Here is a 25852-nt window from a genome sequence, read left to right as displayed (position 1 = left end):
TTTTTTTTTTGTCTGTCCTCTCCAATTTCATGTTGCTGTTTAATTACAACACTTTGTTCAGCTATAATTGCTGTTTTTAAATGTGCTTTAGAAATAAAATTGTATGGTATGGTATGGAATGGTATTGTATGATAAAATGGGTATATACAGTTCTAAACTTTTCTTGGGTCATGCTGAAATGTTTGCATCACTAAACATTCAGCAGAAGAAACAAAAGCATTCAGATTTGCTACATAAAAGGAGAGTCTTCATCCCAGGTGCAGAACAGGAGTCCATGTTGTTCTGATTTAAAGGGCCCCCTTTGCTTTTCTGACGATCACTGACAGGAATCAGACAATTATGGTTTAATTTGAAGCTACAAGTAGCTGAACACTGCCCCTCTGTGGATGAATTGAGCTAATGCACTTCTGAAAAAAAATATTAAAGATAACGGTGACACAATTTACGAAGGTAATTTTGGCTGGATTTAGTTAAATGTGTGTCACTGTTGTTTATACGTGCATTTAGTCTTTTGTTTGTCTAGTGTTTTACTTGAGAAACTACTGAGGTTGGTCTGTTGATGAGTTTTCTTGTTTCTTGTCTCAAAAAACTGTAACCCTGAATTGATATAGAAGAATAAACACAGTGAAGTACACATTTATAGCAAAAACTGTAGTTTCTGTTTACTTTTTGACTTCATTATTATGTCAAAAACAATGAAGTCCAGGCTTTTCATGTAAAATAAAGATGCAAAACAAACCAAAACAAAGAAATAAGTAAAAGCCTTGAAAAAAGGAGTTCTTTCCTTACAAAGATGAATAATATTAGAAGTACCTTAATGTGATTTTGAAGACTACAGTCTTGTGTGTAAATATTTGCATAGTTCTGCTTTAGTACTTTAATTTAAGCGTGTTTTAAATGATACTGAATTATTCATGAGCTCTACTACCATCGCAGGAAAACACAGCGACAGGGGGTGCGGTCTTTCCTGTAGGCGAGAACGGAAGCGGAAATTCGGCCATCTCCTCGTACATTCAGGCTTCAACAGGGTCAGTACACACTTCATTTATATATATATTTTTGTTTGTTGTCAACATTCCGTGTGATTTTGTGCTTTAGGTGAGGGTAGTCAACACTGTCCTGAAGCAGGACGTGTCTTTGCCATCTAAATCCCGTCCAGAGGAAGCAATTATGCTGCAAGTTGCGAACTAGCATTAGATGCTAGCCAGATAGCTAGCAGCAAGTGATTTCTTTATCAGTCAAACTGACAGGTAACCTTAACCCTTGTTTATAGAGGGGGGGTAATTCACTGTCATGAATGGGATAGCTATTTTTGCTCTAGGTTCCGTTGCCTACTTATTAGGGCATTTTTGGTCCCGGCTTGTACATTTCATTTCACTTAAAAAGCCAGACTATGGGGGAAACTGCTAGTCAACAGTTTCGATTAGCTTTGTGGGAAGAGTTGCTTGCTTCGGGGACCGTTAGTGTGGTGGTTTATTTCACTCTCTTTGTTCAACATGGAGACTCAGAGGTGCGGTAATGCTCGTTTAATGCGAGTTTATGCCCATGAACTTGATTATTGTTGCCATTTCTAACCTTTCGTTAGCCTCTCAGCTTGGTTGCTGTGACAGGGAGCAAGTGTAGATGTGTGTGTGACTGGGCAACCAACCGTTGTTTGGTTTATCTCTGGGTTAGGTTACTGGGCGGGGTACTTTATTACCTGATATAATACACTGAAAGCAATAAAATAGTGCACGTTTAGCCTTAGCACGTTGCTCTCGATGTATTATATAAATTAAGGTTTTTTAAAAAATCTGTTTACAGGCATGGTTTTGTAGTGCCAAACTTGAACTTTTCAAATGATGCATCCTGTAATGTGGGAAGGTGTGGTGGTCACAGGTTAAGAAGTAGGGCAGCACAGCATGTAGCTCTTATTGTAAATGCAGTTGCAGTTTCAACTTGGTTGATATTGATATCCCAAGGGACAGCTTGGACCGTGTTATAGGATGATGGGGACCAACAATTTTTATAAGATTGGTTGGTGGCGTTGTTACCTTGAAGCAAGAAGATTCTGGGTTCAAGTCCTGAGATGTCTTTCTTCTCTCCATGTACTCCAGTCCCACAGTCCAAAACATAGCTGTGAGGTTCATTGGTCTCTCTAAATTGACATTAGGCATCGGTGTGTGCTGCCATGGTTGTTTGTCCTGTGTACCCGCAAGGATAAGTTTGTACACACAAGATGGATTGTTTTGACTAGACCAGCACAATGAATTAAATGTCAATCACATTTCAGTTTCATTGTATGATGTGTCCCAACCACAGAGGACTTATTAGTTGCAATATTTGGTGGGCTACAAGATTATATGTGCCATATGTTCAAACTGCGCTTGCCAGCAACCTATTCAGCCACTTTGATGGGCTTGAACTGTATTTTATGTTCACACGTCTGGTGTAGATATTTTTAGATCTTGATGTTGAAGCTTCATAGAGTGTTGTGGGGGATACTGGAGTGATGGGAAAAATAATTGAGTAAAAAAAACATTATCAAAATTGACAAAATAATAGTCAGCTATAATAATATACGTTTCATTTTTGCAGCCCTAGTTCTGACCAGTTGTTGGAAGGTTTTTAAAAAATTATTAATCGCTACCGGCCAGTAAAAGCCATATTGGTGCGTCTCTGACAATTGTTAATTACCTTTATTTTATGTTCTGCATGGAAAGAATATATTTGATAATATTTCATAGAAGCATTGAGGTGTTTTCTCATTAGGATAATATATTGCCATGAAACTATTTTTTTTATTCAATTCAAATATCAAATTATGTGAAGATGGAATTCATGTTGTTTTTTTTTTTTTACCAGTTGTCTGCATAAGCTACTCACAATCTGTGAGTAGCTTATGCAGATTGTGCATAAGCTACTCACAGCTTATGCTGTGAGTAGCTAAGACGTTGCCGTCTTAGTGAACCTTATAACCCTTGACAGTGTCTGTTATTTAAAAAATGCATGACTGATTGACTATTGCTGTATAGTTAGAGGGTAGTTTGTGTTGTTTTCTGCTTTTACAGTCTAGACAGCAACACATAGTTGCTCACAGACAGGCCTACTGGGCTTTAGGCTAATTATGTTCAGGAAATAATAATAATAAAAAAAAGATGGTAGTTGTAAAAGCAGATGCTTTTTATCTTGCAGTTTTTCAAATGGTTAAAAAAAATTTACTTTTCAAAAATCAATAGCTGCAACAAGCAGTGATTTTCACTCTGGACATTGTGAAACAGTCAACAGACTCAACATGGTGTAACAGCATTTTTAGTTTCTTGTTAACGAAGGTGTGATGGTTGCAACAAAGTTATGGTTTTAAACCATAACTAAGCACACATCAAGTTTTTTTAATTGTTACCTTCTCCATTTATAAAGGAGTATAAAGAGAAGGCAAAGGAGTTGTGATGTACTAAATGTAGCACTGGCGGTGAATTTCCTCTTTGTTGCTTCTCTGTTTTACAGGGTTGTTTTGGAAGCATGTGCATTTCTTTAAGTGTTAGGCTACTTTGTCTGAAATAGTAACTCTATGGCAATAAATAAAACATAACAATGATGGACTAAATTAAGTACAGGCGGCTGAGTAATCCTGAGTTTAGTCTACATTAAGTTTGGAAATGTACAGGAGCCTCATTTACATAACTTGGCGTGAAATTAACAGCTAAAGTTTTCTGTCAATATTTGAATATTTAATGCTGTAAAAAGTCAACATCAGGTTACCACGAAGCTGCTTCTCTGTAACGTCACTAGATTCAAGAACCACAGTCTACCTGAAGGTAAAAGTATGAGCTAAAGAAAGCTAAAATATTGCCACCAGTGAATAAGATAAGTGAGGAAGAGGTTTGCTGTCCCTGATCGTCATAAATGCTGAGTGTGGGGGCAATGTCTACTGTTTCCTTTGAAATACAGAACTTTTCCCTGCCAGGTAATATCAGAATAAAGACTTAGCTGTGAGATGAAGATGTGTGCATTGCTCTAGTTGGGAGCAGCAGTATTTGACTATTGTCAATGTAACCTGATAGTTACTCAAGGTGTCAGGGACAGTGCTGACGTCTGACTGGGACACAAAGGATATGTTATGTCTCTTATCGTAGATTATTCTGTGTAAGATGAACTTTGTTATAGAGCTTCACTGATTTTTGCAACAGTGGTTTTGTGTGTAACTTTAAATATTAATGTCTTGTTCTGTATGACATTGTTTTAACTTGCCAAAACCTTGTTTGAACCAAGTAAAGGGGGTTGTTTTGTATCAGATTTGATATTTCCTGACCTCAAAAGTCAAGCGTCTCATTAACTTATAAACCAACTCCAAAGAATATCGGGTCTTGTTTGAGAAAGCAGTTTAGTCTATACATCCTCTCTCTATCTGTTTCAGTGAACATTTTGTAGAAACTACTCTGCATGTGTAGTTGTGTCAAAGTGCAGCAGAATAACAAGGTTTTCCTAGAACATGAAGGAATATAAAGAACATCCTTGTGCCTTGGTTACCTGGCAATGCTTTGCTGCATAATTATAGGAAGATGTTCATTAAATTACTAGTTGAAGGGAGTTGAGAGAGCAGCTGAGCACAGTATATATATTTTCACTGCACTTTGAAAAACATTACTAAAAATCTGAATGTGTTGTCAGGGGAATGAACACTGTAAGGGAGTTTTTAGAAAGTCTTTGGTTTCTTGCATTGTTTTTGCTACTTTTTGGCCATAAGCTTTCTGTTTCGTGAGAAACTGCAGATTGTGGCAGTGAAGTGATGCATCCGGTCAGCAACAAGTGCTTAGCCTGCTCTGTTAGCAATATCGTGCGTGCGATGTTCAGAAGTTGGTGTGGGATCGAACAATTATGCTGCAGATGTCATTCATTTGGTGCCATTAAGATAAGGCCATGATGTTTGTGTCCAACTTAGAGTCTGACATCAATTTAGCATCCAGTCTAGAACAGTGGTGTCCAAAGGTTAGATCTCAAGGGTCCCATTTGTTGTTATACCCCTAAATGAAATCCAGAATAACTGGTTGCCTTGAAAAGTTACCTTGTTGTAAATGGAGCTCGATGTATTTTACTCTGAATATGAATAAAGCTGTTCTGCGGAGGCTTCAGATTTTTGTTTGAGAACATTAGTGATTGAATGGCATCATGAAGACAAAGGTCACTCCAGATAAGTCGGGGATTAAGATGTGGAGACTATTTAAACTGGGTTAGGTTATAAAACTATACACCGACCTTTGAACATGGCAAAGAGCAAGTTTTGGTCCATTTCTAAAAGAGGAAAGACTTTGACACCGCTGCAAACTTACCAAGGCATGTCCACCTACAAAAAGTACGACAGACTGGACAAGGAGAGAAAATTCAGAAAAATCAGATAAGAAGCCCAGGGTAACTTGACCTTTTTGGTTTATGTAAAACACTGTGTGTGGCAAAAAAAATAAAAAATAAGACTGGACATGCTGGTGGCACTGTCATACTGTGGGAAGCATCGTCTTCTGCAAGAATAAGATCCTGGTCAGTTCAAGGGGAGGTGGGTGGAGCTAAACAGCTGTTAGAAGCTGGAAAGGCTTGAGACCAGGGCAGGGTTCACCTTCCTGCAAGACGGCAGCACTAAACATTCAGCTTGAGCTATGATAGAAGCCTAATGACCCAGTCAAAGTCCAGATTTAAATCCAGTTCAGAATCTAAACCAGGGCTTGAAATGAGCTTTCACAGATGATCCATTTCCAGTCCGAATTGGCCTGAACTCTTTTGCAAAGAAGAATGGACAGAATGAATGTACACTGCACTTTAAAGATTTTTGTTTGTGCAAACCGTATATCGTCGTTTTCACTTCCCTTCCCAATATAATCCATCAAAGCTTGTACTTGTAATGTGACGTTCAAGGGGTTTGAGCGATTTTGCAAGATAGTCTGTTAGGCAAATAAAGTGGACCAGAAAATAATTTCACCACTCGGTTTTTCTGTGTAGTGTAGTGACTGACATCTGTTTTCAAAATGTAAATCCTTTAAAACAATTCTGAACACTTTAACATCATTCTATTATGAACATATTAGGCTTATTTTAGGGCAACAAACGCATATAATCCATTTATCTAGCTAAATGTGCTCTGTTGCTGAAAGCTCATGGGTTTCTGGTCATTTGCAGGGAATGTAGTGATAAGGGGTATTATTACCTGGAGTTAAACAAATAGGTTGGTTGCAGAGTTCAAAGTTCAGATAATTATCAAACTGACTGAGGCACACAATGTTTTGTACTTGTACTTTCATGTACCAGTACACCTCTAGGTACTTATCGCTTACATCTTAAATTTATCTGCATTTACTTTTAAGAAAATCGTTGTGTTTTATCTGTCAAATTGATGTTAAACTGCCTTTTAAACTTAGTTTGCAAATAGTGCAAACAGTAGATCTAAATTTAGGCATTTGTGTTATTGATTATGTGTTTTAGCATTTCATTTTTAGTAGCTGTAGCACATTGCTTATTACTGTATTCTTCATACCTTGTTGTGTATCTATATTGGCCATCTATAACCTGGGTTCTATTAAAGGTCCTAAAAGGGGGTGGGAGGTTGGATTGGATCTCTGTGTATGGTATGTGTAACACTTGCATCAATAGGGGTTGGTGGTAAACACAAGTGTGAACAAATTCATAATAATAATCTACAAGAAGCATTTGGACTCTGTTTTAGAGATTTCAGTGAAATGTGTTGATTCTTTTGCGTTGACTTTCATGATAAAATGTTGATGCTTTCTGAGACAAAACTAGAAATAACAATTGGTTAATGTTATGTATTTCTTGAAATAGTTAAAATTTCAGTTCATTCTGCAAGGCAATGCTCCAACAAATGTTAGGTTTTTCTTCATTTTAGTTTCCACTTCTTTTTAAGAATTGTGAATTGACTGTTTTTTTTTTATTACTGACAATTAGGGAAAATTTATCTCCTCCTCTGGAGCAGAATATTTTAACTAAATGAAGAAATCTTTCTTTCTCTGTTGACCATGTGTGGGTCAGGAACAAATCATGTGATGTTCTCAAGATGAATATGCGCTTTGTATTCTATAACGGTTATTTAAAGTTAGTTATGACATAAGATCTTCCCTGTTTGTGCTGCATATCTTTTCTTCACTTCACTTCAGTTTTCATTTTTATTTTCCTGCAGTTTCCGTCGTCCATCATCTGTGGTTTTCAGGCCCAATGTCGTCACGGGAAGAAAAAGATAAACTGAGACAAAACGCTCCATGAATGAGTGGTGGCCAAGGTTGAGAAACAGAAGTTTACAAAGAGGGAAACCCTTTCTTCACTTCACTTCTTGAGAAACAGATGTATGTGGTCTTTTGTTCTGTTGAAGACAAATTTTCATACAAATGTCTTGGATTATGTACATTTTAAGATCTGCCAATCTTTCTCTCTCCTACATATTTCGACGATCAGTTTCTCTCTTCTTCCTGTTTGCTGTTGGATATAATTTAAAAATATGTTGCCTTATCATCTTTAATCTTTTAAATCTTGCATATCTTTATGTGCAGATTGATACTGAAGTCTGTGGCTAGACAGTTGCCATGTCGACCTCTTCGCTGCGGCGACAAGTAAAGAACATCGTCCACAACTATTCAGAGGCTGAAATCAAGGTTACATTTTTCCGCTTTATCTGGATTTTCTTTTTGTTTTTTTCCCTGCAGTTGAAGGCTATCCTGCATTCGTTATTTTGTGTGCATTAGACATTTATGCAATCACACAGACCTTGAATAGAGGACAATTTAAATCCTCTATTCAAGTCCTCTATTTTATCCCCTCCTGTGCTGTTATCCAGGTTAGAGAGGCAACATCCAATGACCCATGGGGCCCCAGCAGCTCTCTTATGTCAGAGATAGCAGATCTGACCTACAATGTTGTGGCCTTCTCAGAAATCATGAGCATGGTGTGGAAACGACTGAATGACCATGGAAAGAACTGGAGACATGTATACAAGGTATGCAACGTCATGTTGAAGATGGTAATCATCTGAAATCACCATTTAGAGATTCACCAGTCAAAAACTAGAGGCCAACATCTGATTGCTTACTTTTTCAAAGATTTGACCTGTTGGTCGTCATTTGATCTGGTTCTGATTTCTAATAAGAACGCATGCGAGCAGCATTCAAATGTTCCTGCCTTACTGGTTGATAGTTATTTGTTTCAGGAGTAGAGAAAATGCCACAGCCTGTGCAAGACAACAGTTACAATAATCACAGGTTTTGCTATTTTATAAGACAAAGTGATAGCAGAGTTGAGACTATAAGTTCAGTTTTGTATATAAATTTTGACCTTTCATTCCCTTTTTAACTTTATCACTGGTGTTTGTAAATGTGATTATTTTTTGGGACATGAAGCATCTTTTTTTCTGTTACCTTTTTGTCTTTATGCTTTTTTCCCTTTATCAGGCTATGACTCTTATGGAGTATCTGATCAAGACAGGCTCAGAGCGCGTAGCTCAACAGTGTCGGGAAAACATTTATGCAGTCCAGACCCTGAAGGATTTTCAGTACATAGACAGAGATGGCAAAGACCAGGTAACCAAACATGACCATCCTCGCAAAGCTGAAAAGAAAAGTTGACAGGTTTGATCTCCTTTTGTTGACTGTAGGCAAACTTTGACTTGCTACTTGGTTCATTGAGGGACAGTTTGTGCTACATTGTTTCTGACCTCTCACACAACCTCACATAGCCAGTTGGTTGCTGGTAATGAGTAATTTAGCAAAGTTAATGATTTAGAGTGTAAGTATTGTATTAAGCAAAAAACAAAATCTTAATTTATGCCTGGTTTTCAGGTGTATTTTAATAGATTTAATTATTGAAATTTAAAGAGTTACAACAGACCAATAAAAAGAGTCATTTGTGACACAGATGATTAGTTGATTAAATGTATGTTTAAAAAGTGTTAAAGGTTATTTTCTGTCTGAAAAACCAAAATCCCAATCCAATACAACTGAATTCTGAACGCTTTGCCATTTCATCGTGATACGGCCACACAGTCTGTCTACTTTCCCATATACACTCAAGATGTTGGCATGTTTTGCATTCATCTAATCAATGTCAAGTTAACAAACACCTTTCATCTGTGACTTTAATTCGTCCAGGGCCTGAATGTGAGAGAGAAAGCTAAGCAGCTGGTGACGTTGTTAAAAGATGAAGAGAAACTAAGAGAAGAAAGGATCCACGCCCTTAAAACCAAAGAGAAAATGGCACAGACCACCAGTGGTGAGACAGCTGAATAAGATACAAATAAGCCACTCCTGAATGAGGGAATCGTTTCATCGTTACGTATTTGTCTCTGCTGCAGCCTCCTCGGCCCCCTCAGCGCCCAGTCTTGGGGGCAGCCTGTCCATGGGCTCTCATTCTGGAGATCCTGACCAGGCATGGCCACAAAGCTCTGGAGAGGAAGACCTGCAGCTTCAGTTGGCGCTGGCCATGAGTAAAGAGGAGGCAGAGCAGGTAACTTAGCGTGGTTCAACCCGACCAGACGGGGTTTTTTACGCTGCGCTCTACCTAACCTGTTTCCAGTTGCAACACAGGAGCAGCAGCACACACAGAGGAATATTAAGGATCGTGTTCCCTGCTGCTGTACACCTAGCTTTGCTCTCACAATTTAACTGCTGACCTCCCCCAGACTAGCGCGGACCCTCTGGAGGATGCAGATCTTCGCTATGCACTCACACTCAGCAAAGAGATTCACCAAAAGGTCAGGGGCAAGGAGTGTGCTGAGCTGACTGGGGAGCCAGTCATCCACTATTTGTCTTTCTGTCAGATGGAATTTCTCAACTCAATACTAAATATTGATTATTCAAGGAAATTAATTAATGCTCATTTGATTTTGCTGCCTAGACACATTTTCATCAGACTATTAAAATTCTGTTGAGATAATTGAGTTAAGCTGTTGCTTTCTGTTTTTACAGCGCTTGCATTCATAGAATACATGTAAAGACCTGATTCCAATCATTTTAATGAGATACAGTGCTTTCAAAAAGTGTTTGCCCCTTTTATAACTTCTGTTTCTGCTTTTTTGCCACATTTAAATGCTTCAAACCTATTTTATATCAGACAGACATAACCAGAATAAAAAAAAAATATGCATTTCTTTAACTGATCTTAGAAATGAAAGAAAAAAGCTTTCCGAATCAGCCTAGCACTATGTGGAAAAAGTTCCTCTAAAACCAATAAAACGCAGTATCGATGACTGCTAGAACTGACAATTAGTCTTATACATTTTCAACTACTAGGAGAGTTGTTAACATGATTGGCGCTATACCGTCTAAAGTGGACTATGCTTGTTGTGATCAGCAGTGGTTTTGGCCCCTTGAACTTTGCTTGAAGTGGCGTCTTATTGTCGTAAACACTGACCTTAGCTGAAGCAAACACAGCCTACAGTTCTTGAGTTATTTTGTGTTAAGTTGTTGATACGCTCTTAGAATAATTTTTATTGGCCGGCGACTCTTTGGAAGGCTAACGGTGATTCACAAGAGTCTCAAAGCCTTAAAACAGCTTGCTAACCCTTTCCAGACTGAAAGGTGTCAGTGATTCGTTTCTTCTGCTCCACATGTGTTTTCAGGTCCTGTTTGAGTGGTTCCTTGACCTTTCTACAGGTCAGGTTATAATCAGGCCTGGATGTGACTAGTGACATTGAACCGCAAAATGTGGCTAAGTGTTTTTGTCTCAAACAGAGCCGGGTTGGTTTGGATAGTTTTTGGGGTTTTTTTTTTCCCCCCATTTAAATGAAATAACTGCTTTAAAACCGGTTTGATCTGATGCTTTTAAATACAACAAACTAGCAAAACCAGAGTAGATCTGTGATGGGGAAATGCCTTTTCACTGCACTGTATATTAAATATGAGCTTTCAAGCAGTTGATCCATGATTAAAGTGTTAAATATGCATGGCAGAGACAAATATTTTTCCATAATAATAACCCAAGTGTGGATTGTAAGTATTGATCCCTCTTCCTTCCAGCATGCATCTAACTGTTGCGTTGATTACAGATAAGCTTCTTCTGTCCCGCTGCACTTTTTGTGAAGTTCACACCTTTGTTGCTGTTTGTGTGCAAAACAATTTGTCTGATCAATGGTTAAATCACTTATGCAGCTTATTACTAATGCTATAAAAGTTTTAAGGAGATTTTGGACATGATTTCATTGTTGTTTTTACCTACAGGTGTTCGATACGGTCCTTTTATTCAGGGATTAGTTGTTCCGCTGTGTTATAACCAGTCTTCCATGTAATACTGTAGCATGAGAGGCAGCATTTTGTAAGAATGTCTTATGCTCATCTGCAGGCTGTTGGATGTTAATAGTTGGGTACATTTCCACATTTCTCTTCTGTTAGCTATTTCATAGAGTAAATTTTAAAGACTCTCGACTTTATTCAGCCAGTTCCTGGTAAGATTGCCAAACAGGAGCAATGTAAACAAGTAAAGCGCATGCTAACTATCCTGCAGCTAGGACATTCTGGAAAACACAGTTCTAGTTTGGCTTATTGAAGCGCATAAACTCTGATCATTGATGGTCTTTAGGATTATTTTTCACAAATTCAGATTTTTTTTTTTTGTTGAGTTGTAAATGGATCACGTGTCTGATTTCATGTTGTCTTATTAGGTTGCTAACGTCAGTTTGTGTGTGTGCATGTGTGTGTGTGTGCGTGTGTGTGTGTGTGATTGGCAGGAGGAGCGGCTGCGGAGAGGCGACGACTTGAGACTGCAGATGGCCATTGAGGAAAGCAAGAGAGAGAAACCAAAACCAGAAGAGGTATGTGTTGGTATACTGACCTGTATAGTCATACATTTTTGCATCTCTCAATTAGAAACCTTTGTTTTTGGTGGACATAATAACCGTTGATATATTAGATATCCTCCAAACAAATTCAAACCTTTACACTACAAAAATTCAAAATCTTACAAAGTATTTTTGGTCTAGTTTCTCATGAAAATAAGGCAAAGCTACCTTACAACAAGATATATGAGCTTGTTTAGAGTCAATAATACTTTCTACTTAAAACAAGCTTCTATATCTTCCTGTTAAAGTTACCTGAAAGTTAGTATACTTGAACTAGACCAAAGGTACTAGCTAAGATTTTGTGTTTTTGCAGTTTGAGCGCTTTTCACTTCTTTTTTTTTAACAGTTCAAACAAAAACTTTTTGTGACTGACAGGTTTGTGATTTTCAAAATATTTTAGTAATAAAAATCTGGTGAGTGCTGATCCCCTAATTAAAATCCCCAAATCACTGAATTAGTAAATGCCGATAAATCGAGGTTAAAAAGTTGTGAAGACATTTAGATCAAGCAAATGTTATAAAACTATGTCACAGGATTTGAACATGTCAAACTATTCAGTTTATTTTATGAAATCAGAGAGCATGCTTTGCAAACCTACAAAAATATGGCCGATATCCCAAGCTGATAGATAAGCTTTAATCAGAGAAGCAACCAAGAGTCCCATGGCCTTTAAAGTTATGGGTTAGCGGTGGGTGGGTGTAATGTGGCTTCAACCCCACATTCCATGTCAGGACCTTGGAGTTGATCACGAAGCGTAAAGAACAGAACGAAAGGACGAACTGAAAGCGGTGCAGGTTTCACATCCTATCGCTGTAGTAACATTATTCCATTTTCTGTTCCCTGTTCAGAGTGCGCTCATGGAGCTGAGTGCAGTGGACCCCTGGGGGGCTCCTGCTAACGCCACTGTGAGCTCTGCCGGCCCCTCCCCTCCCCTCACACTGTCCGGCCCCTCTGCCTCTGGTCCATGGGGTCCAGCCCCCACAGATCCATGGGGAGTAGCTTCGCCCACGTCCCCTACGAGCACTGACCCCTGGGGTGGAGGAACCGCGCCCACTGTAGCCCCTCCTCCAGACCCCTGGGGGGAGACATCCCACAAGGTTAACAACGTCGACCCCTGGGGAAACTCAGGTACGCTGCCACAGCTCTTGGTTGATGTTGCATCAGCTTAGTGGATAAAGGTCAGAGCTTTAAAACAGAAGTCTGTTTCTGACTCGAAGAGGATGTGAACGCCAAAACCTTTGCTTGTTTCAAACCTCATATTCTCTGTTCAAAATGTGTGTATTTACATCCAGTCATGTCATGATCCTTTCATAATTGATCTTCTCATCCACCTAAGGGGCGTTTCGACCGCAGGAACCTTTTCCAGGAACCAGAGTCTTTACTGGGGTCCTTCCTTTACGTGCCCAGGAAGTTAAACAGAGTTCTGGGGTAAAAACAGCCCTGCTAGGGCTGTAGCACATTAAGACTGCTCTGAAGCCTCAGGGTGGGGTTTGTGGTGGAGGGGCTCTACACATTTCTAATTGGTTGAGTGTTCTCAGCATTTTGCTTCTGCCTTTCTATCTCAGGCATCTCAACTGCAGGTCATTATGTTCTCTTAATTTCAAATTGTAGCAGAGAACCTTGAGGTTTTTTTTTCTGCAAAAGAAACATTTAGGCAGCTCCAATCTGCTGAGGAAACGACTCTCAGTGGCAGCTCCAGCTACAGTACAAACCTTAAGAGTAACAGGGGAAAACATGAAATCAGAACAATAAAAGGCTGCTTCACAAAAGGTTGGACTACGAGGAACTACGGAAATCACTTTAAGCTCAGCTGAAGTGATTATCTGTGCACCAGGTTTAAAATGAGACCTCTCCAAAGCGCAAAAGAACATTTAGGTCGGAACAGTCACATTTAAATACACAAAACAACCACGTATTGATAACGGACTTTAAGCATGAAAACACTGATGCACGCTGCCTCTGTGAGTGTGTTCATTTTATGCAGCCCCTTTCTGTCCTCTGGGTGAGAGTACATACACACAGTTCATCCCTGCAGGTTCGGTGCTCTGTCAGCACAAGTGTTTCGTCTACAAATATACTGCAAATACTCATGAAACGTTCAGACGACCCTCTAGTAGAGATGTTTGAAAAGCGCTCCAGTCTGAAGCTCCCCCTGCTGACTTTCTCCAGTTTCGACCTCCGGAGAGGAAAAGACTCTGACAAAAATATCAGGAAAAAGTAACAAAATGAAGCTTTGTTTGTTTATAGTTAAGCCCAAGGTATTTCACATCTCTGCCAGGTTCCTGTTGACTGAAATGTACCAGGGTTTTTACAAATTACCAGGAGAAACATGCAAAAAAAAAAAAAATTGATAAGCAATTCATTTGTTCTAATGGAAATACATTGAGGGTGTAAAGATCTTATTTTAGATGAAAACGGATAAAACGTTTTGTTTTTTTTTAATGTTGCTCCATTAATAAATGTCTGTCTCTGTCTGTCAGAAACAAATTTACTGTTGGAATGATAATTAAGATTAGTTGTAATTTAGGGCCTTAATGTTTGAGGTTGTTTCCTGCTGTCTTCATAACTGAGCCAAATGAAAGATGGTAAAATTGGACCAATTTTGAGTTCCCGACAGCTTTTGTTGCAGCAATTTGAATAAACTGAATTCTTAATATTTAATATTTCTGGTGATGATGAAGAATTAATATATGGAGGTCAAAGAATTAACTCCAAGAAAGTTGATGAATGCATGATTTAAGCAGCATGTCCTGGTGAAAGATGACACCAAGTTTCTTTACAATATTGTTGGAGGGCTAATTAATGCCACCCAGAGCAAGTGACTGAGCACTTTGAATTTAAAAGTGGAAAGTTAAACGTCATCTAGGTTTGTTTTCCAGAGACGCCTGACTGGATTCATCAGGCTTTCTGGATAAATATGTGCGAGAATCAACAGCATAAGAGTGGAGATAAAGTAATAAAAATATGGGTCACATCATGGCAGCTTTGGTCGAAACTCCCCTCTGTGTGCTTTGGTTTTGTCTGAAGGAAAGCAGGCATGCTGAGTCCGTTCTCCCTCTGTGTCTAAACCAGGGATTTTTATCCTCTTGTTTCTACTCAGGGACTGGCTGCGTCTCAAATGGAGCACTGTCTCTTCTGTTGCCCTTTTTTTGGCTTCTATTTTTATTTTTAAATGTTTGAGGTTGCTTCCTGCTGTCTCTCCTTCACCTCCGCTGAGCTCGAATTGAGTCACAGCAACAAATGCAGCTGACCTCTTCTGACCTCAGTCAGGACGTTTGTGGGGTGGAGAGGTTAAGGAGAGAGAAGTGCTTCTGTTTGAACCCGGCTCAGCTTCCACCTCCCTCCATGCTGTGGGTCGTTACCTGTATGGTGTTGTGTTAATCCCTCCCTTCCCTGCATCTCCCCTCCTCCCCTGTAGCCGTGACCCCACCCAGTGCTGACCCCTGGGGCTCCCCCGTGCCACCCAGCACGTCCTCCTCAGGGGGACCGGTGGACCCCTGGGCAAAGGATGGGCCTGTCCCCGCCTCTGACCCTATCACCTCCGACATCTGGAGTGGCTCCGCCAAACACACTAATGGCACAGGTACATTCACAGCTGAACCTACACGGACTCACACACACACACACACACTCAGGTGCAGAATCTCAGTAACCCCACCCACATTTCATCCTCTTGTAGTGTGTGTGAGTGTGACTCATTACATTCAGCTTGCTTTGTTTTTGTGCGTCTCGTTTACACACACACACATACACACCTCCCTTTTCACTCTCAGGGGATCCAGAGCGAAGAGGCTCTTCAACAACGGGCTGCGACAGCACGGGCTCGCCGGTGCCCTTTGACCTGTCGTCACTCGGCTCTTCGCTTCCCGTTCGTAAGACTCCGGAGTCGTTCCTCGGCCCCAACGCGGCGCTCGTTGACCTCGATTCCCTGGTGTCGTCCAAACCCAAACCCAAACAGCCGCCGCCTCCTTCCATCTCGGCCTCTTCGTCGAACAACCCCTTCCTTCAGAACACAGGTGAGAAAGCAGCTGCACCACAGGCGCGTCTCAGATCAACATGTTCTTTATCTCTCATTTCAGAAAGTCAAGCTTGTATATTCAGGTTGTTCGCAGATCCTTAAAAAGTCTGAAATTATTGTATCTAAAATTAAGGCTTTAGAGTGTATTTTTGAAAGGATTTTTCTTGACAATCCTCTCAAGACTGCAGTTATCCTTGCTACTGGCAAACCTTTTCCTTCCACTAAACTTCTTCCTGTTAACAACCAGCGTCTTGAGGAAGACTTTATATCCTTTTACAGAAATGCAAGTCACTTTTTTCTGTTAAGATGCTACAATATTTAGATGTGTTAATCCACCACTTATTAAACTTGGGATTATGTCCAGCTGATAAATCAACCTCGATTTTTGTAATTGTATGGGGATCAACGATTGGCCAATACTTACATGTGAAGCCGATCTTGTCCATCTGCCTCAGCAAAGGTCTAAAAATCAACCACTGTCCTCTTCTGCTCTCCATTGAGAGAGGTTTGGCTGTTTGTACCCTCACTTCCCTGTTTGTTACTCACTGCCTGTCTTTTTTTTTTTATTTAGCTTCCTTACAGACAAAAAAAAAAGGTGTGTGTTGTGTACCTGTGTATCTAAATCAGCAGGTTGGGCATCTTAATGATTGGTAATCAGTGATCAGCCAGAAAACTGCAATCGTTGCGCCCCTACTTACAGGATTTTCTGGTTGAATATTGCAGACTTTATTAATAATAAACCTGTTATCTCTGCACTGCAGGCTCGTCTCCTGCCCCCGGCATGGCCGTGACTCCGGGCAGCACCATCTCCAGCAGGGGCGTTTCACCGACACCCGTCTCCTCCAACCCGTTCGGCGTGGCCCCATCCATGACCTCCATCTCCCCCCAGCCTTCGTCCCTCGGCCTGAGCGGCCTGCGTACCAGTCCTGTGCCTCCCAACCCCATGCTGGGCATGGTCCAACCAGGAATGGGTCTGGGGCCGATGAGCGTAGGAATGGGGCCCCCTGGGATGGGCCTGGGCATGATGCAAGCCAGCCCTATGGGGATGCCGTTCAGCGGGCTCTCCCCGATGGGACCCCCGGGCTCTGCCCTCTTGGGGCCCGGAGCTATGCCGCCCCCTCAGCAGATTTTGGGTGGGCCCGCAGGAGCAGGTGGAATGATGGGAGCAGGAGGCTCCATGGGCGGCGGAGGAACGGCGGGAGCAAGCACCAATCCGTTTCTTCTTTGAGGACGCGTCACCACTACTTTGCTCACCTTTCTGCCTCAGCTGTCGTACCTGCTACCCCCTTCATTCATTCATTCATTCATTCATTCATTCATTCATCGACAACCCCCAACACCAGATTTATCCACAAAAATGTCTACATTAAAAAGAACAAAAACGTTATTTTCCTTTAAAGGCATAATTTCATTTCAGATTATTTCTCCACTTTTTTTTGTCCCTTTCATTTCAAAATTTGTGTCAAATAGAAGTATTTATTTCCGATCTCTTTCTGTTCTGTACCTTCTGTTTCTGTCCAGTCTTTTGTTGAGTTGTGATGAACGGTGAGTCAGTGAGAGCAATAAGTTTTGTTTTTCTTTTACCAGTAGTGTCACTCTCCACTCATAGTACTACTGCACACGGAGGGAGCCGGAGGAAGAGGTCACACAGCCACTAACGAACTGAGCAGAGAAACTGTCGTACCTGCCTCTTCCTCCTCCCTCTGTCCCTCCGTCTAGAGCGAAGACAAACACTGAATCACTGAAATGAAACGAGTGCATGAAGGATGATTTTTAAACGGAGCCCCAGACTGAGATAAAAAAAAAAAAAAAAAAACCTGCATTAACATTTCGGTCACAATGTGGTCAAACTGTTTCAACCAGTTCACTTTTAATTTAATTTAATGTTGAGTATAATTTATTTTTTTCCAATACTTGGGAACTAATAAACAAGGAAAATCATGTGATGATGCCATTTAGATCAGATGCGTATATATTTTTTTTCTTTCCCTCCTGTTGTAGGGGGAAAAAAAGCTCTGACATGTGGTCTGATGGCAGGAATAACAAACCGAGTGTGTTTGTTTGCGGCCGAGGGCGAATGAGAACACAAATGCTTATTTATCAGATGCCAGTTTTGTGTTTGTTTCAGTACTTTGTCCCATTTCTCCTCGTGTCTGATCTCATTTCAGCGAGACTGAATGGGGGGGGAAAAAAAAAAGCATTTCTGAAAACGATCACCTGTGATGATATGTAAGGTTGGATTTTCAATGAGGTATTTTATGGGTCGTGATTTCTCTGCCAATCTTTTATTTTGAATTACCTATTTCAGCTGGGATGCCTGGAGTTCAGGCGACCCAAAGCAACACTGTCCTCGTGTTTCATCCCCTTTGTTTTCTTTGTAAAGGGAGTTTCAGCCGATGCTTCTTCAAAGAGACAATTATTTCGTTGAGTGAACGGAGACAACACGGGGACATGAAGACATGCTCCATACTGCTCTTTTAATTTAGCTTGGATGAATTTATTATTTTATATCAAGAGAAGTATCTTTTATTGGGTAAGTTTGACTTTTGTGTGGTGTCAACTGTGAACATTCACATTTGAAAAGAAAAATGGAGAAAAAAAATCTACAGAAATTTATGAAATAAAACAAAAACAGGGAGTGTGTGTGTGTGTGTGACTGTTTTTCATGACTTCTGTATCTTTTGGGAGGAAAAAAAAAATCTAACATATGAAGCCACTTACCCACAAAAGATAAGCAATACAATATTACAGCCTATGAATTTAAATGAAGACAAACGTAAAACTCTTAAGATTCAGTCATTAGTGATGAACCTGATCCCAGACCTGCTGTCGGGGGAAACAGGAAGTGAAGTTTTTTGCTGAAATATTTGGTGTTTTTTTGTTTTGTTTTGTTTTTCTTTTCTCCATCACAAGGAAGTGAGGCTCAAAGGATGAGAGAGTCCCAGTCAAAGTCATCCTGGAACTCCTCACTGTTGCTGTGCAGGTTCTTCAGTGGAGGACGTTGTCGTGGCGCCCCGGGCTGAGGATGGATCCCTGCCGAGACGCAAAAGGGAAACATGAACTGAAAGTTTAGACCTCAAAGGAAGTGAGAGATTAAAAAGAAAATAAATAGATTTCTAATTAACTTCTCCTTTTCAATTGTCGCAGTGACAAACTGCCTTTCGGTTTTCACAAGGCCAAAATGGCAAAAGGGATGGATGCATCCATTCCAGAAACCTTCAAAAAGTTCATTCATTTGGGCAATTCAATGTCATTTCACACATTTTGATGCTTTGATTTCTTTTCAAATAATGAGTCATAGTTGATGAAAACCTCAAACTCTGTTTCTCAGAAACACTGTTTCTCAGAAACTGGGCAGATTAAAAAATATGTATATTTTTATGTTATAGTTATGGAGAGGACTGTGCCAGTAGATTCAGCAACGCCACAAAAAGGTAAGATGGATTTATCCAAGGATATTAGGAGAAAGTTGAGTGGAAGAAAACAATATAGAAGAAAGCAGTTATAGACATCTCCACTTTCTTTGCAACAATGGAATTTGAAAAACTTGCTAAGAAATGATTAAAGGTTCATGTGTTCAAGCTGTGTGTATTTAAAACATACTTGATCACTCATACACTAAATGGCTACACTTTGTGTATTTCCTTAAGGGTTAAAATGATATTATATAAACATAAAGTGTCCTCAAATGAACGATGTTCATATTCCAAAATATTTTTCCAAAATAGTGCAACACCTTCTAACCTTTTGCTCTTTATGGTATTGAGTTGGAGTGAAAGTGTAGATTATCTTCACTCTGGTGGGATTTTACAGTGAATACTATTTAAATGATACATCGACTGAAGGGACCAAATCTGCCTGTTTGGATCTAGGAACTGCTTACGAAGAGTAATATCTGTGGGAGTGAGAAGGGTTTGTTCGGAAAGGTTTGTAACTCTTGAGTCCTTAGCAACAGCATAGCAACACGGTTCGGATACATTTTTGTCAAAAGTTTTCTTAAAACAAATTGTAATTTTAGGCCAAAAGGTAAAATATGTTTGGCGTAATTGCTTGACAGCTTGAATAACTTTTCTATCTGAAAATATGGAAGTACTTTGGTTTCAAAGTGCACATCGATTGAGAAGGTTCTTTATGTTGGAAATAAAAGTCTGAATAAAAGTTATGAAATACGTGAAGTTTGAATGGTTGAAATAGGAAAAGAGAGAAAAAAAAAGCATCTCAATCTTGCAAATGTTTTACATTATGTGTGTAAAAAAAAAAAGCTGATAAAAGGTCAAGATTTCCTTGAAATTTCCCTAAAATCAGCTTAAAATGTCTGCTGCTCACCAGCTGCGTTCGCCAGATGTGGTCTCTGTAGAGCGGGCCCCTGCATGGGTGGGGGTCTCCGGGGCAGCTGTGTGCCATTGGTGGGAGGCAGACTGCTGGGGTAGGGCAGGGGAGAGGGGTGAGTGAGGCTGGTGAGGGTCGGAGGAGGGTTGGACGTCAGCGGCGACGGCTGCAGGAAGTGAGGTGCACCGTGGGTAACTGGGGAGTTGTTTCCAGGGCTGATCATGCCTTTCTGAGAAAAGAAGCGGTTCAGAGAGTCGCAGAGGGAGGTGAAGAGGCCGGGGTCGAGGGCCCAGTCGCACAGCTCAGCCTGCTTCATGCTCTCCAGCAGGTCTGGGATGCAGAAAATAAAGACACCTTTGTTAAAATACAGAAGATCCGGTGACTTTTACTGCAATACGTACAACGAAGCCCTTGGTTGAATTTCTGAAATGAATCAACTGTTCATAAAAGAAAGGAATAATCTATAAAATCCTGTATCCTGTATTCAGTTATGTATACTTGAATAACTGTTGGGGGGAGGGAGGGAGAAGAGTACTTCAAGGGGTAGTTTTTCTACAACCTGCATTATAGTATCATTGCTCTTACTTGAGTAACATGTGTAAGTACTCTCCTCACCTCTGGTCATAATCACCAAATTAACATAAATAAACACTTTAAACTTATTTAGCTTATGTGATGAAGCTCTCTATGCATTCAGTTTATGAACTGAATTACAAAAAACATATATCCTTTTAATTACATCTTGATTGGTGTCAGGGAAACAGGAAGTGGGCATTGACAAGAGAACATTTGGAGGCAGATATCCTAGAACCTCGTTATGTAAATCAAAAGCTCTCCCATGACAGGAGGGGACAAAAATGTTGTGAACTGGCCCTTTAAATCCGATGGCGGCGAGCAGCACAGACCTGGGTGACTGGACAGGTCTATGTTTGCCCAGTCCAGATTGCTGGCGATGCGGAAGCTCTCCTTCAGCGAATCTGTGTTGCTGAACCAATCGGCTGGCACCGCTGCAGGGGGAGGAGGGAGGCAAGGAGGGAGGGAAACTTTTTTAAAAAAAATGAAAATACTTTTTGTTTTAGTCATGTTGCAGGTTTTATTGGCAGTAGATAATCTCAGGGTCGAGATATTAACGTGAGACTCACTGAGTTGCGACTCTGCAGGGTGTGGAGCTTGCACGGCCGCCGTGGCCGGTGGACCTGCAACCGGTTGCTGACCTGCAACTGGCGGTGCAGTCAGCGCAGGCGCGGGGTGAGGGGAGAACGGCGGCAGCGTTGGGGTGTGAAGAGGCGTAGTGTCGTTACTGGGAACAAGCAGGGGAGCGACGTCCGCTTCAAGGGAAAAGAAAACAAGTGATTCCTCCGAGTCGCTCATGTGTGTCGCGGTTGTGCGTCTTGAACGGGCCTGCATACTCACAGATGGAGCCTCCCCTCTCACGCATCGTCTTGAAAAGGGACTTGAAGGAGGCGTACAGGTCCGGTATGTTCAGATCCTCGAAGGAGAAGCGCAGAGGAGGGTCGGCGGCGTGGTGCCCCGACGCCGCCGGAGCTGGGGCAGGGCAGGAGGAGCTGGGAACGGACACGGTGCAAACAGGCGTAAAGCTGGAAGTGCAGGAAAAAGTGGGAACGGGTAGAGGACCCGAGTTGGCGGGAAAGGACAGGGCTGAGTTGGAGTAAGAGGGAGCAGCTGCAGACGCTGCAGGGACAGAAAAGGTGGAGCCAGGCGGGAGGGGAGGAGGGAAGGAATTGATGGATGACATGGGGGCTGCTGGCGGGAGCTCAGCTGATTGAGAAACAGATAAATGGGAGGCAGGTAGAGCAGAGGCATGGGCTGACATGTAGGGCGACGGTTCCTGCGAAGACGAAGATGAGACTTCTATGTAAAACCCGTCAAACGTGGCTGTAATATGAGCTGGAAGGGAAGGAGGGAGTGAGTGAGTCTACCTCGTGTGGGGGAGGAGACGGAGGGTGCTGGGTGGGTCTGGCTGGGGACGTGGTGAACTGCGGGTCCAGGTGGGGAGAGGGCCCTCTCACCGCTGCCGCCTTTGCAGGTGGAGGAATCTGTAAAAAGCACAGAATCAGCCTTTAAAGCGTGGATAAGAAGAGGAAATCCCACAGGAATGCAGCATTACGGCATGCACAGAACAAAACAAAAACAACAGAGTCGAGTCTGCGCTCCGGTCCTACACCCACGCTCTGAACGCAGAGCAGAAAACTGTGACTAACCTCCAAAACCTGTTCACAGGCTGACGATCTCTCACATTTAAAAAATGAAGCACAGGAATATTATTTCACACCAGGAAAAGTGAAGGAAAAGCTCTTAAAGTGCATGTCTGGGAAGCAGTGAGGAGTATCACCAGACACAGACACACACCTGCAGTTTTTTGCTAAAGTCTCAAAAGTTTTAAATCAAAAGAAAATGTTTCTTTTGCCCGATTTTATTTTGTAATTTGTTATTCATAAAAATTACCTTCAATATGTCCTCTAAAATATCAATATTGTGATCTGTCTGATGATGCAATTTTTAAGCATAAATGATTGATGATTTGATCAGCTACACAGTATTTGAGTGACCTTTGCACCAAATACTTTTTTTTTACTCAAACTGGAGTCATTTCTACGTTTTACTCTTACTTGAGTAAAACCGTGTTGAAGTAGCGCTACTCTTACATGAGTACAATCGTTTTAGCACATTTTCAGTGTTAAGTGAAATTGTACAATTACCCCAGTCCAAGAAGGAAGCTGCACAAAGACTGAGCCCTGCTATCTATTTCAGCCACTTGTTTCCAGGACCTTCTCGTCATGGTCCATATCTATTGACCACAGGCGAAGGTCAGAACAAAGACGGACCGGTAAACTGAGAGGTTCACTAATTAACTCAGCTCTTTTTCACCACAACAGCGTCCGCATTACTGCAGGCGAACAATCAACCTGTTAATACAATTCCCGTTACCATGTACAGTGAGCCAGGCCCTCTGCTACTTTGAGGCAGAGGCTGACCTCTGACCCAATGGGAGCAGTTCGCCTTCCTCTGGTTAAGCGCAGTGACTGCAGAAGAATTAGAGACGGCCGTCTCTTTTCAGACCGTAACGTGGTGAAGGGGGTTGAGTTCAGGGTTCAGACTCACAAGGTGAAACTGCTCACCACTGAGCACCTGGTAGTTGAGAGTTTAAACCAATAAAATTGATTTTTTTTGTTCTTATCTTAGTGAACAGATGAAGTAGTCTCCCTTTAAAGGAGTAGATCATCACTCAACTCTTCAGCCTGGGAAGCCGGAAGACTTGAATAGGCAACGAGTGTGACTCCTTGGTCAGCAAAGTCTGTCCACTAGCTGAATTTGGTTTCCATGGTGACAGAATATAAGCTTTTTCTTGTGTGTGCAAAAGTCTTGAGTCGGCTTTCTGCGGTGGTAATCATAAACGTACTTTAGTCTTTGGCTTCTTTTTTTTTTTTAACTCATAATTAAGCAAAAATAAATCAACTTCTGCATTTATTCCTTTATATGTGACCACAGCTTGAACCGGAAGGCAGCTGAATGACATCGTAGCCGCCACACATTGACACTAGAGGACTAAACTAGACTCGGAAAAGGCAGAAAAAACTCAAAAGAAAAACGATGAAAGACCTTCAGGAAGCCGTTTGAAATCTGAGCAGAAAAATAAAGGGTTTTGTTCCACTTTTAACACATAACACATCTATGTAATTGGTCTGCAAAACACGAGCATTTTAAAGGTCTTTCAATTTAATGGTATTGATAAAAAAAAAGACATTCCAAATCATTTTGGGTTTCTGTAAGATCTTACGGACGCAGGTGTCAAACTCAAGGCCCGGGGGCCGAATCTGGCCCATGGTAGCTTTTAATGTGGCCCACTAGAATCCAGAGAATCACATTAAGAACCACATATACACGCCTTCAAAAACAGTTTTGTGCTTAATTTTTTATTTTTCAATCAAATCAAAGTAGTTTCAGTTTCTTTTGTGCCAAATTACATCAACGTGAAAAGATGTTTAATACGGTCTAATTTTAAGCAGTAGTCGTCAAATGTTATTTGTTAATATGCTATGTTTGATAATAAGTACGTTATCAACACATCAAGGCACAACCGGCCCTTTGAGAACATTCATGGTCTTGATATGACCCAAATAAAAATGTGTTTGACACCCCTGTGTTAAGGGGCTTCGCTGTTTTAATGGGCTTGGCAAAGAAAGGTTTAGACATTATTACAGCCCAAAAATGAAAAAAATATATATATATGTATGAATAAAACATGAGTAATGTATGGATGTAATAATTAAGATCAACCATACATGCTGAAGCTCCTTTTCCTCTTCCTCCTCAGGATAGGGGCGCTTTGGAGCCCTTGCCGGACTCATGGACTCTGGAGGCCCATCCATCGTCCAATAGGAGCCCTGGAAATACAGGATTAGGTTGTTGTTTTTTTTGTTTTTTTTCAAAACCATTTCTTTATCCTACAAGATGAACATTCCCACATAAGCGTGCTAAGTGACAGCCCACCTTGCCGGGGTCATTCTGTGGCCGAGGAACTTTCCTGAAGCATTTGTTCAGGGACAGATTGTGCCTGATGGAGTTCTGTTGAGATCAAGAAGATTCAGGTGATTCAGTTATGATAATGTTACACTCTAGTATCACGTGGATAGAGGTAGAGCTTGCCTTCCATCCTCGGCCGGCTCGGCTGTAATAAGGGAAAGTGTTGCTTATCCAGGTGTAGATGTCGTTTAAGCTCAGCTTCCTCTCTGGTGCAGCTGCTATCGCCATGGCTATGAGGGTGGCGTAGCTGTGGGGGGGTTTCCCTTTACAGTTTGATGGCGAGGGGCTCGGCACTGACGGCACAAAGTCGCCCCTCTCTCTCCCTTTGTCTCTCCTTCTCTCCCTCTCCCCTCCTCTCTCTTTCCCCGAGCGCAGGCTGCTGACTCCCAGTTTGGGCAGCCAGTCAATGCTGGTGAGACTGGAGTCCAAGTCAGAAGACATTTCTTTTCTTATTTCCTCTGTCCAGGATCTGGAGGACCAAAGCACGCAGTACTGGATTAACATTCCCTACAAAGTTTTTTTTTTTTCTTTTTCTTTTAAGAAACAGTGACCGGTCCCAGAGGAGATGCCCGTCAGCCTGAACTATGAGAGACTCGGCTGCTCTGTTCCTGTTCCTCCTGCCAGCGTCTCTTACAAAACAGTTTAGCTCACACACAAGACACACTGTGCCGCTCTGAGAACTTTTCCATCAACAAGCAAAGACACGGCGAGCGTATGCAATCATGCAAATGTGCCACCTCCACCTCTGCTTGTTGTTTTTTTCTTTTGAAAGAAGAAGGCCGACTTTGCTTACCTTTCTTTGGTCACTCGAGGCCCAGGGCCTTGAGAAGTGTTAATATTTTATGCTGTCATCAGCTGTGCACGTCTGCTGTCAAACTGGCGCCTTCCCTCCACCGTCGGATCTCCCTCCTCAGCGCAGCGGCGTCCTCCGGGAAACCGATCCCACCTTCCGTTTGAGAAAGTTTGTGTAACTTTGAAGAAATATACACAAAATACTAATCGGAGAGCTTCCTTTTTCTCTCCTTCTGCCCTTCCCCTCCCTTTCTGACTTTACCAGAAAGACGTCACTCACTCCTCCCCCGGTATGAGCTCACTTTCTGCTCCCGCCTCTGGGAGAAGGTCCCTCCTCCTGGGCCCGTCAGGTTTGCATTGCAAAG

At 41.4% G+C, this 25852-nt stretch overlaps 2 protein-coding genes across 6 annotated transcripts; one reads left to right on the top strand and one right to left on the bottom strand.

Annotated features, from left to right (window-relative positions):
* The first annotated feature begins 930 nt into the window (after nt 1-930).
* On the top strand, nt 931-18002 carry epn1a (epsin 1a). Of its 5 annotated transcripts, none has more exons than XM_007550051.2 (13): nt 931-1028; nt 7163-7325; nt 7530-7631; nt 7814-7972; nt 8424-8552; nt 9120-9240; nt 9323-9474; nt 9650-9721; nt 11693-11776; nt 12652-12931; nt 15222-15386; nt 15577-15819; nt 16583-18002. In XM_007550051.2, the coding sequence occupies exons 3-13, from the start codon at nt 7563-7565 to the stop codon at nt 17047-17049; spliced, it is 1941 nt and encodes a 646-aa protein (XP_007550113.1). In that variant the 5' UTR covers nt 931-1028; nt 7163-7325; nt 7530-7562; the 3' UTR covers nt 17050-18002. The 5 variants fall into 5 exon arrangements, with proteins under 5 accessions (XP_007550113.1, XP_016525995.1, XP_007550114.1 ...); XM_016670509.1 differs by having other exon boundaries at nt 11693-11782; XM_016670510.1 differs by lacking the exon at nt 931-1028 and adding an exon at nt 1229-1250 and having other exon boundaries at nt 11693-11782.
* Nucleotides 17405-25852, bottom strand: foxj2 (forkhead box J2). The gene is made up of 10 exons (XM_007550053.2): nt 25489-25852; nt 24819-25164; nt 24663-24737; nt 24455-24556; nt 22091-22207; nt 21564-21999; nt 21293-21478; nt 21056-21157; nt 20148-20480; nt 17405-18854 (listed from the first exon to the last, which is right to left on the bottom strand). Exons 2-10 carry the CDS (start codon nt 25134-25136, stop codon nt 18745-18747), a joined length of 1779 nt encoding a protein of 592 aa, XP_007550115.1. The 5' UTR covers nt 25137-25164; nt 25489-25852; the 3' UTR covers nt 17405-18744.

Source organism: Poecilia formosa, unplaced genomic scaffold, assembly GCF_000485575.1.
Source record: "Poecilia formosa unplaced genomic scaffold, Poecilia_formosa-5.1.2 Scaffold34, whole genome shotgun sequence".
In the NCBI taxonomy this organism is placed as follows: Eukaryota; Metazoa; Chordata; class Actinopteri; order Cyprinodontiformes; family Poeciliidae; genus Poecilia; species Poecilia formosa.
Note: the sequence above shows the minus strand (reverse complement) of the source record. Positions and strands in the feature narration are given on the sequence as shown.

Coding starts and splice junctions, on each gene's coding strand:
- epn1a (XM_016670509.1), top strand. CDS start 7,563: ATGTCGACCTCTTCGCTGCGGCGACAAGTAAAGAACATCGTCCACAAC. Junction 9,722..11,692: donor GCAAAGAGATTCACCAAAAG/GTCAGGGGCAAG, acceptor TGTGATTGGCAG/GAGGAGCGGCTGCGGAGAGG. Junction 11,783..12,651: donor CAAAACCAGAAGAGGTATGT/GTTGGTATACTG, acceptor TTCCCTGTTCAG/AGTGCGCTCATGGAGCTGAG.
- foxj2 (XM_007550053.2), bottom strand. CDS start 25,136: ATGTCTTCTGACTTGGACTCCAGTCTCACCAGCATTGACTGGCTGCCC. Junction 24,738..24,818: donor GAGCCGGCCGAGGATGGAAG/GCAAGCTCTACC, acceptor TGATCTCAACAG/AACTCCATCAGGCACAATCT. Junction 24,557..24,662: donor CACAGAATGACCCCGGCAAG/GTGGGCTGTCAC, acceptor CTGTATTTCCAG/GGCTCCTATTGGACGATGGA.